This window comes from Notamacropus eugenii, chromosome 1, assembly GCF_028372415.1.
Source record: "Notamacropus eugenii isolate mMacEug1 chromosome 1, mMacEug1.pri_v2, whole genome shotgun sequence".
Classification (NCBI taxonomy): Eukaryota; Metazoa; Chordata; class Mammalia; order Diprotodontia; family Macropodidae; genus Notamacropus; species Notamacropus eugenii.
This window is the reverse complement of record NC_092872.1, coordinates 104,236,959-104,248,982: the sequence shown is the minus strand read 5'-3', so window position 1 is coordinate 104,248,982 and position 12,024 is coordinate 104,236,959. Positions and strand designations below refer to the sequence as shown.

At 39.3% G+C, this 12,024-nt stretch overlaps 1 protein-coding gene across 1 annotated transcript in view; it reads left to right on the top strand.

The window, feature by feature from the left end:
* The window catches only part of TRPM3 (transient receptor potential cation channel subfamily M member 3), a 457,883-nt gene that overhangs the window by 281,885 nt on the left and 163,974 nt on the right, over window positions 1–12,024 (top strand). Inside the window, exon 9 of the mRNA XM_072611419.1 lies at window positions 6,017–6,089. Coding sequence (XP_072467520.1) covers window positions 6,017–6,089 — 73 coding nt within the window. The remainder of the gene's footprint in view (window positions 1–6,016; window positions 6,090–12,024) is intronic.

The window sequence follows — 12,024 nt, the reverse complement described above, 5'->3', positions numbered from 1 at the left end:
CCTTCCCTACTAAGCAAAGTGTCTGACACAAAGTATCCACTTAATTCATTTTTCATTCATTATTAATCCCATTTGATATTCAATAATCCCGAGCTCAAATCACTTCTTGGTTCTCCTTTGTTCTAGTTCTAGTGAGTGAGGTTTCACACATGTCAGATAGATATCCAGGTTGTAGTAAACACAGGGTATTTCCCAACCTTTTGTTTCTCCTCAAGTGATCTCCTTCCTCCCTCCCCCCACCCAGAGTAATTCAATTTGTCTTAGAGGCTTCCTCTTCTAACTGCAGAGCAAGGATAAGATTTTCTTTCATTCACCTCCTGGTTTCTCCAGGGTATTAATAATTACCTAAAGAATGCCCAAGTCACCATTTCTGGACAAGTTTCTAGCTATGTCATAGCAGATTGTGCTGAACTATTAAAGTAATGGGAAAATATGCTGGAAAACAAAATGTAGGGGAACACTGCTCCCCTTTTATTATATCACCTAGAGGTCAATAAAGTCCAGCATATACATGAGTGCAATAAGTCCATGTAGCCTCACAGCTGTTATGTACACAAGTGACCTTCCATATTTCCATAAAATGTGAGTTTCCTGGATTTGAAGCAGTTAGGAGGCATAGTGGATTGAAGGAAAGAAAGGCTGGAATCAGGAGGACTTGACTTAAAATCCAGCATCAGACACTTACTAGCTGTGTGACCTTGGGCAAGTCATTTATCCCAGTTTCCTTATCTATAAAATGGGGATCACAGAACCTGCCTCTCAGAGTTCTTATAAGAATCAAATGAGAGAATATTTGTAATGCCCTCAGCACAGCTTGCACACAGTAAGCACTGTTTAAATGCTTATTCCTTTCCCCAATATAGTACTCTCTTTTCTTCCCACCAATTCATGATGTTCTGAGACTCTTTCTTTGCTACTTTCTGTGCTTATTCAGTGACTCAAAATCCTAAAAAGACAATGTGGCTTAAATGGGAAAATGGGTGGACTTGGAGTCAGAAGACATCTGGATCTGAATCCTACCCCTGACATTTATTAATGTTTAACCATGGTCAAGTGATTTCATCTCTCTGAACCTCATTCCTTCAGTTTTAAAATTAAAAAAAAAAAACTCTAGTAGCTACTTCCCAGTGTTGTCCTTTGGATTAAATGAGATATTGCCTAATAAGTATTTCGGCAGCCTTAAAGTGCTACATAAATTCCAGGTATCTTCATTAAGGTAATTTTCTGAACTAAGGTAAACATAGCTAAGCTGATTTCATTAACTGTTCTGTCTTTAATCTCATCCCAGATTCCATAGCCAGTGGATGTTATTAATAAAGTTTTCAAATTTAATTACTTCATAATATTTAATTATTCTTCAATTCATTTGTATGTAATTAATAGCCAATTAATTAGTTTAAATGTATTCAAAATGTAACATTTAGGAGAGAGATCAGAAATGTTTTATTAACCTTTGGATATTAGATTTGGAACAGACAAGATATTTAATTTACCAATTATGCTTTATTCTTTTAGTCTGGACCTATGATATCTTTAATTACATAGCTCAGCTAGGTGCCACCTTTTCTGTGAAGCTTTCCCTGAGTCCCTTACCCCCAAGCCCAGTCATCAGTGCTCTCACCCTCCTCCAATATTCTTTAATCTCTTCATCTGATCTTTCCTCTATCTCTTCTTCGCTCTCTACACTGTATTATGCTCAACTTTGTTCATGTTGTATCCCTTCCCACACCCCAGTAGGTTACTTGAGAGTAGGAATTGTTTTCTCCCCAGTAACTTGCATATAGTAAGTACTTAATAAACATTCATTCAATCGAATTGAAACCATATAGCATCACCAAAGCACAAGTACTCAAAAGATGCTGAACAGCTTTTTGATAGCAATAACATACCCTGTTAGCAAACACTGCTGCCTCCAGTAGAGACCCTCCCTGATCCCTTCTGTCCTGTCAGCAATGAAATTAACAAGATGTAATTGATTCTATTATCTTCTCCATTAATAGACCATATTTATATATCACTTTAAGGTTTACCAAGTGCTTTCCTCAAAAAAAAAATTTCATGAGATATGTAGTGCTAAGTATTATTAGCATACTCATTTTACACAGAGAAGAATTAAGGTTGAGTTATTAAGTGACTTTTTTAAGGTTATTGCTCAACTAAAAAAGCAGTCACTCAGGTAATAAATATTTATTAATTGACTATTATGTGCCAGAGATTAGGCTAAGTACTGGAGATACAAAGAAAGGCAAAAGATGGACCTGCTCTCAAGGAACTCACAGTCTGATGGGAGAGCCAACATGCAAAAAACTATGTACAAACAAGCCTTATATACAGAAGAAAATGGAAATTATCAATAGAGGGGAAGCGCTGGAATTAAGAGGGTTAGAGAAAGGTTTCCTGTGGAAGGTGGAGCTAGGACTTGAAGGAAGCTGGGAGGTGGAGATGAGGGAGAACATTTCAGGTGGGAGAGACAGCTGGTGCAAATGCTCTGAGTTGGGAGTTGGAGGGGTCTGATTTGAGGAATGGCAAAGAGGCCAGAGCACAGAGTGTGTTGGGAAGGGAAGAGGGGTCAGGCATAAAGAGACTGGAAAGGTAGGAGGAGGGAGCTAAGTTAGGAAGGGCTTTGAATACAAGTTTGTATTTATTTTAAATTAATTAATTTTCAGTTTTCAACAATCACTTCCATAAGTCTTAAATTTTCTCCCCCTCCGTCTTCCCTCCCTCTCCAAGATGGCATGCAATCCTATATGGGTTCCACACATGCATTCTTATTAAACACATTTTCATGTTAGTCATGTTGCATAGAAGAATTAAAATGAATGGAAGAAACCATGAGAAAAAACAAAACAAGACATAACATAAGAGAAAATATTTTGCTTCATTCTATGATCCAATTCCATAGTGCTTTCTCTGAATGTGGATGGCATTTTGCATCAAGAATCCTTTGGGAATGTTTTAGATCCTTGTTGAATGCAAGTTTGATTGCCTTTCCACGATACTACATCATGTCTTTCATTCTCATCTTTTTCCTTTATACATCAATTCAACAATATATAATGATGTTTAATATTATTTAATGTTTACTATACGGTACAGTAAACATTAATATAACAAATTAAATATTTTATAAATATAACAAATTAAATATTTAATATATAATGTGATAAATATTTAATAAATGTCCACTCAGAGCCTAGCACAACTGGGTCTGGAAAAAACTCAGTCCAACCACGGATATACTGACATTTGGATGATTGTGAAGGGACCCATCACATTGGAAACACTCTGAGATGAATGCTGTCCTCAGCCTGACAGAAATTTAGTTGAGAAAAAGGCAGATCTTAGAAAAGGCATCAGGGCCCTGGGAGAAGCAGCCAGAAATGATTGCCTTATCTCCAGGGAGGAAGTTTGTCCTCAGAAGCAAGCACACTCCCTTCTCACAAAGGCTGGCACCTTCAGCCAAGGCCAGTTCTCAGTGTTAGTTACAATTCTTTCCCTCCTTCAGACAAGGTGACACAGACAAAAACAATAGTCCCCGCCCTCAAGTGACATAGATATCCATTCTATGAAGGGATAAAACATATACAAAATAATATTAAGTATACAATACAAAATAATTTAGGGAGAGCGAGCACTAATAATAGGGGAGAGGGGGAAGCTAAAGGGAAGAGTTAGCACCTGGGCTGAATGTCAAAGACAGATGTGTGTTCATCCTTCATTGCTGAAGAAGACCAGGCCATCAGAAAAATGATGACATGACTTGTACTTGACTTTGTTTTGAGTGAGGGAGGGCTGTACATGTCACCAGCCTCACTTCTCCTCCAGAGCCATCTGCATCCAGTGACCAGATATTCATCAGGATGATTGGAGATGACCCAGGATGAGGCAGTTGGGGTTAAGTGACTTGCCCAAGGTCACACAACTAGGGAGTGTCAAGTGTCTGAGGTGAGATTTGAACTCAGGTCCTCCTGACTCCTGCACTGGTGTTCTATCCACTGCACCACCTAGCTGGCCCCCAAAGACAGATGAGGAGGGGTTTAGAAGGAAGCCTCCCAGACAAGGGGGCCTGCAGTATGAATGCACTGAGGCAAGAAATGAAATGCTGAGTTCAGAGAACAGTCAGGAGTCCAATTTGACTATAATATTGAGAGTGTGAAGGGGAGTAATGTCAGATAAGCCTGGAAAGGCTGGTTAGAGATATATATCTACTTCTACCCTCTGTAATTCCCCTTCAATCTTGCTACACTTAGTCCATGAGAGGTTTAGGGGGTGATACTGAAGGACTATGAGGAGAGTCATAAGAGAACTTTGGGTCCACAAAATCCTGAGAGAACACTACTGTATTACAGCCCTAAGATGATAATACCTACATTTATATGGTACTTTCATAGTCAAAAGTTCTTGTACTTATATTATCTCATGTGATCCTTATAAAAGCCATTTAGGATGGATAACATAAGGTTTAGTAAATCAGAAGGGTTAAGTGACTTGAACCCAATCACGTAGTTAAAAATAACAGTAATCATAACTAGTGCTTGATTTATATCGGGCAGCTGGGTGGCACAGTGGATAAAGTGCCAAGCCTGGAGTCAGGAAGGCTTGTTTTCTTGAGTTCAAAACTGGCCTGAGCAAGTAACTTCAGTTTGCCTGTTTCCTCATTTGTAAAATGAGCTGGAGAAGGAAACAGCAAACTATTTCAGTAACTTTGCCGAGAAAACCCCAAATGAGGTCATGATGAATTGAACACAACTGAAAAACAACTGAACAACAGAGTTATTTATCTCCTTTAATCCTCAGAACAATCCTATGAGGCGGGCACTATTTTTATCCTCATTTTACAGATGAAGAGCCAGTGGCTAAGAGCTCTCAATGACTTGCCCAGAGTCACACAGCTAGTGTCTGAGATAGGGTTCAAACTTGCATCTTCCTGATTCAATGTCCAGCTTTCCATGCTACCCAGCTACCTAGACTCTAAATATTTAGCTATTAAATAAGCAAACTCAAATCTTCTGCATTTGGGATGGTGGTACTCTGTTGAGGATTTGGAATATCCTTGGGTTTGAATCCTGGACCTGCTACCTAAATGACCTTGGGAAAATTATTTTATCTTTCGAGACTTCAGTTTCCTCGGTTGTATAGAGGGAATTGAATTAGGGTTCTTTCTAGCTCTAAATGTATTCTACGTTAATTGTTCTTTCACAGCTTTAAGGGAAAGAAAATGAGCATGTTTACATAGTACCTACCATGTGCCAGGCTCTGTGCTAAGCACTTTTTTTTTTTTACAAATATTAGCTCATTTCATTCTCCTAACAATCATTTATTGTCCCTAATTTGCAATTGAGAAAGTCACACAAAGATTGAAGAAAGGCAGACAAAAATTAAGTGACTTGGCCAGGGTTCCACAGCCAGCAAGTGCCTTGAGGTTGGATTTGAACTCAGGTCTTCCTGAATCCAGACCCAACACTCTATCCACAGGACTAATAGCTATCTCAATGCCCTTAGGCATATACCACACACACACACACACACACACACACACACTTAAATACACACACTCACACACACAATGTAGAGCTTTGTAGTAGAGAACATACTAAGCAGCAATTCCAGATACTTATATGTCTATTAATAGTGCATGGTCCAACCCGTTCACAATTGTAGATCCCGAAATCAGTGATGTGAAGGTGAATCTTTAAAAAGGGGCGTCTTCCTTGGACTTCAGCCTTTCCCTCATTTAACTAAATCTAAAATAACCATTCCGTTGTAACAAGGAAGATGCTAGATCCCGTCCGTGTTAAATGTCTGTCCCCCTTCTACAGTTGCACTTTCATTTAATGAATTGCTAAAACAATCTAGTCATATGTGTGCCACCCACTTGCTGTATATGATTGATTTATATTAAAAAGGTAACTTTATAGATATCAAGGTTGTCTGAATTCAGATGTGGTTACACTGAGTTGGTTTTTTGACTGGGAGTAAAATAGATCACTAATGGCCACCTTGTTTTAAATTACAGATTACTGTATTTCGCATGGGATCCGAAGGACATCAGGACATTGATTTAGCGATCCTAACAGCTTTACTCAAAGGTAAAAGAGTACCTGGGTTCAAAGGGTAAATTTAAAATTAAAAAAAACAGCTAATGGATTACCCCTATGACCTCCATATTCACATACAGTAGATATAGGGTCCAAGCAATACAGGCCAAATGTTGATGGCTGTGATGACCTCTACCATAAGTATTATCCTTACTGTAAAATTCTATTAGGGCATTGGCATTATTATGATATTATTACACAGATTTCGATACACTATAGCTTGAATAATGCCCCTTTTAAACATAGTAACTACATCAGATAAAAGTCTGATTCAATAGGTTTCACATGTAAAGTGCTAACAACATGTCCCCTCATGCTTGATTTTCCACGGAGTTAGATTAGTTCAAATTCAGGTTTCTGGGACAAAACAGGGCAAGAGAAATAACTGTTAAGGAGGATAAAAGAATGGGGAAAGTGTGGCTTCAGTTTCTGAAACCTCATTATATCCTATCATGGATCTGCCTTTTGTAAGTGTTTTAAATTATTTTGGCAACTTTTGTCATCTATTTCTCCTCAAAAAGCATTTATTAAACTCTTACTATGCACCAGGCACTACGCTAAGTTCTGAAGATACAAGGAAAGACAAAAAATGCTCTTGCCCTCAAGGACTTTACATTCTAAACCTTTAGGCAATGAGGCATAGTGGATAGAGAGTTGGTCTCTGAGTCAGGAAGTACTGGGTTCAAGGACCGACTCTGACACAGACTGGTGTATGACTCTGGGGACATTATTTCATCTCTCACTGCTTCTCCAGCAACTTTCTAAGACTATAATTTACACAGAAGATACTGATCTGCAATGAAGATGGAATTTCCTCACTGGGAGTCCCATAGATCAGTAAAATTACAAGGCCAATCCCATTCCACATGTAAGGCAATAAAGGGAAATAACATTTATAAAGCACCTTCTACATGCTAGACACTATGCTTAGCACTTTACAAATATTATTTTATTTGGCCCTCACAACAACCCCATGAAGTAGGTGTTGTTACTCCCACTTTACAGTTGAGAAAACTGAGGCAAACAGAAGTTAAGAAGGGAAAGTATGATAATATTGAGGGTGATGAGATGAAATATTGTATAGGAGGTAGCATCTGGGTTGAGCCGAGATAAAAACAAAGGACTGTAAGAATCAGAGATGAGAACTCCATTAAAATTGGTGACATGCAAACCCAGCTTCCCTCTAAAACAGAGATTTTTCACCGTTTCTGTAGCATGAATCCAGTTAGTAGTCTGGTGAAGCCTATGGAACCCTTCTCAGCACAATGCTTTTAAACGTATAAAATAAAATACGTAGGATTACAAAGAAACCAATTTGTATTGAAATGGTTATCAAAATGTTGTGGGGGTCTTTAAAGAGCTCATGACCCTCAGGGTAAGATCCCCTGTTCTGAAACTACCTCAAGAACAATTTGAGACCATTTTGTGGGATATAGACCAACAATTTGTAGGCTATAGCACCTAGCACAATGCCTGGCATATAGTAAATGTTTAACAAATCCTAGTTGATTAATGTAGTGCTTTCACATGTCCACCTCTGGTTTTTAGGTGTCCTATCAGTTCAGAGGCACTTCTGACAGTGAAATCTACAGCTCTCAGAACTTTTGGTGTTCCTTCTTAAGTAACCAGTATGGAACCCACAAAGAAGTGAGCGGAAGATACCATGTTTCTCTTGTTTATTAAGCTGTTTATTTGACCTCTATTGGATAACTAGCATGACACCTTTGCATCCCAGACTGTTAAAGGATTCTACGTAGAGCGAAGTCTGCAGTATAAGGTAGCACAGTAATGAAGCAGCAGAGCTAAAATCCCCAAGTTAACATCTAAGAGACAGGCTTCTCATCCAGTATTCTAAATCCCCATTCCAGCCTCCCTTGTCCAACTGCCCTACTTCTGAGCATTTCTCAAATATTTCATTTCCTCAAAATGAAAAATGACATGGGAGTTAAAATGAATGATTCGGGGACCATGGCATGAGCTACCAGGATACATCAAGTGCCATTCTCTCTTTCAACAACAATAAAAAAATCCTTTTCATGAAAAACTGAGGTGATGAGAAGTCTGAAGCAAATGCTTGTCTGTAGTTTTATCTATCATTATAGAATGTCAAGTATACTCCTAAACAAGTGAAAAATCAGACAAGAATAGTACATTCATGCCTTTACTCCAGATCCAGTGATAGCAGAAAAGTTACTGTCCTGTCTAAAATCAGGAAGTTTTCCTTGTCCCAAGTTACCCATCTCGACCCACTGACCAATCACTGGTAGTACTGATTTTGTTACTTTTACAACCCATGGGGCTTCCAGGCTTAACTATCCTCAAGATTTATTTCACAGAGAATACAATAGGGGATTAAGGAAAATTATGCTTGCTCTAGGAAATTAACAATTCTAATCACCATGATGAACATTATGCAGAAGTAGATGCTAATAGGGTTTATGCCATTAAAAATTTGTCATCTCTATTTTCTGATGACTTTGAAATGTTCTCAAATGCTAATCCACTTCATTTTGAAGGCTTTTCAAATATGCTCCTATGTAACTTCTGCATGGGCCACCAAGATCATCTATGGGTATAAAAAATGTACTTAATTCTATATCCAATATTGATTTTTTAAAAAATCATGGTTGGGGTATTTTGCATTTTGTAATATGTATAAATTCCAGTCATACTCACAGACATCTCTAGATAGGTCAACATTATTCTCTTTATCTTTCATCTAAGAAAACCAAAGGAGAGAGTTTACCTTAGGAGGATGTGGTGTGGTCAGCCATGAAACTATACACAAGAACACTTGGCAAGTGACTGAAATAAATTAGAGTGGGCAGAAAATCTAAGCAGCTGAGTCATAGGTAGGGGGAGTAAAGGAGGTCAATAGGATAGGGGGAAGAAAGGGAGAGAGAACAAGCATTTATTAAATACCAACTCTGTGCCAGTCATGATGATAAACCAATATTATCTCATTTGGGGGAACCAGGACAAGGCATGCATTTCTTAATTTTCCTTTATAAATGCTCTGTAAAGGTCCAACAATTTCTGACCCCGAGGCTCTGGAAACCTCTGATCAGGGTACCTACTACAAGGAAAAGAGTTGAAGGGTTTAGAAAGTGTTTATGAACTGCAGGCTCAGAATTAGCCAGTGTAATGTGCAGGTAAGCAAAAAAAGCTAACTTGGAGAAGCATAGAATGAGGAATGAGTAAAGGAACCATCTCACTGTACTCTACTCTAGTAGAACCACTTGGGAACATCGCATTTTAGGGAGGTCATGAACAAGAGTATCCAGGATGGCAAAGGAATCAGTGATTCTTGGTTACAGAGGATCATCAGGATGTTGATTCTAGAGAAGAGAAAATTTAGGAGAGGACTCGACATGAGAGTTGTCTTCAAATACTTGAAGAGTGACTGGAGGAATAAATCCATGTGCTCTATTCAGAGGGCAAAATAAGGAGCAGTGAATGGAAATTACAGAAGCAGATTTAGGCTTGGTGTAAGGGAAAGCTTCCCAACGCCCTCAGTTTCTTTATCTGTCAGATGGGGATAATAATAGACCCTACCACACAGGGTTGTTGTAAAGACCAAATAAAATAATATTCATAAAGCACTTAGCACAGTGACTGTCACATAAATGGTTGTTATCTCCCTCCAAAAGTGGATTGAGTTGCCTTGGAAGCTGCTGGTCTCCCCTTTACTTGGGCATCTTCAAATAGAGATACAGCAGGGGAGATTCTTCTTTCAGTATGAGTTGGATTAGATCAACTCTGAAATATCCTCCAATTCTTGAGAGTCTGTGGTTCTGAGATGTCAAGGACACAACTATTGTTGACCTTGTAACACAGTGTCCAAGACTCTGGTACATGCAATGCCTTAAAACTTTCAGCAACTTAGATTATAGAAAACGGCACAAAATCCTCCTCCAGGAAATACATAAGCACAAATACACAGGCAAAGTCATCCCAAGCGATCTAGTCCAGCCCTCAAAACCATTATCAAGAGAAATGGCTCCTCTGGAGAAGCGTCCAGCCATCCCCACCAACCACCACTCATAGGGCAGCAAGGTAGCCTAGGTGAAGCAACAAGGTACCCCGAGAGAGAAACAGGGGGCAACATGTGCCTAAAAAGTCCTACCGCAGTCTCTCCTCTGTCCATGACAGAGACAGCCCAGAACCCTGAACCAAACAGTCTTTGGAATCACAGTGTTTTCTGCCAGGTTTCTGCAATCATCGTCCTGGGAAGCAAATTCTGCAGAGACAGAGCCTAGCATCTGCTCCTGCAGCTGCTCCAGTTTCTCCTGTTGAAGGCTCAGATACAAAAATTCTTGAGAAAAAAAAGTCCTGGACCCTGTCAAATGGTTCAAGAGGGTAAACTGGTGTGTTCTTAACCAGTGGAAAAGAAACTATAGAGCGATCAATTTCTTTTGGCCCCTGCACCTTAGAGATCATAAGACCTTTCCAGGTGACTTGCAAATGAAATCTTCTATACGTGTCTCCTTTCCCAGTAGAATACAAAGTGAATTCCTGTCAGTCTTCTCAGCACTTAGCACAATACTTTGCACACTTATTGTTCAGCCATTTCCAACTCTTTATGACCCCATTTGGCATTTTCTTAGCAAAGATACCAGAGTGGTTTGCCATTTCCCTCTCCAGCTCATGTTACAGATGAGGAAACTGAAGCAAACAGGATTAGGTGACTTGCCTAGGGTCACACAGCTACTAAGTGTCTCAACCCAGATTTGAACTCAGGAAGATGAGTCATCCAGACTTCAGGCCCAGCACTCTATCCACTACACCACCTAGCTGCCCCACTTTGCACATATGAAGTGCTTAATAAATGCTTCATTCATTCATCAGAGTTCCTAAAGCTACAATAAGAATTGTATTCTGCCGCAAAGAGATATCACAAAGCTCTTTTGTTCTCACTCCTGGCTGCACAGTCAGCTCTGTAGCACAACTTGGATCTAAGATCTGTCTTAGCTCGCTTTAGGCTGGCTACAGATGGGCTGCCAGGGACAAAGAGACTGGAGGACTCACACGGTAATGGGCAATGGCTACTTCACTCATGCCTCATCGTTAAACTACCGACTACCTTTCCTTTTTAGTTCTTTTAGGGGAATCTGTAATAGTGGGGGATGTGGGAAGGACCCCAAATGTATGTATCTAAGCCCAGAATGAAGAAATGAAGAAGAAAGAGTGCTAGACTAGGGGTGGAAAGGGAACAACCATTTCACATTTGACCTCCAAAATGAAGTTTTCATCTGAGGAAGAGAAATGATGCCTTCTTTCTTACCTATGCTTACACTTATAGGAATACTTTGTGGAGGACATGGGGACTAATTGGTCCTGCCGGTTAAGTTACTGCAGGTAACTTAAGTGGTTCTGAATAAAGAGTGACCCAAAAACCGCAGGACTGCTTGGAATCTAACAGGTCATCTAGTATGCTGTTCAGTCATTTTCAGCCATATCAGACTCTTTGTGACCCCAATGAGATTTTCTTGGCAAAGATACTATAGTGGTCTGCCATTTCCTTCTCCAACTCCTTTTACAGGTAAGAAAACTAAGGCAAACAGGGTTATGTGACTTGCTTAGGGTCACACAACTAGTAAATGTCTAAGGCTAGATTTGAACTCACAAAGACGAGTCTTCCTGACTCCAAAATGGGCCCTTTATCCTCTGCATCTCCTAGCTGTCTAGTCTAGTACACCCTGATCCCACTGTGTGACTCCTAATTCTGTGTCTAACCTATTCCAAGTAAGGCTTCTTCTGAATATTTTAACAGGTTAAAACAGTGGGATTAGTCTACTACATTGATGAGGAATTTAATATGGATAAATGTAAATCCTACCTTTATTTTCTAAAAAGCAACAAGTACACAGGAAAAGGATGGGAGACAAGTGGCTAGTTAATAATTTATATGAAGATCTAGGATTTT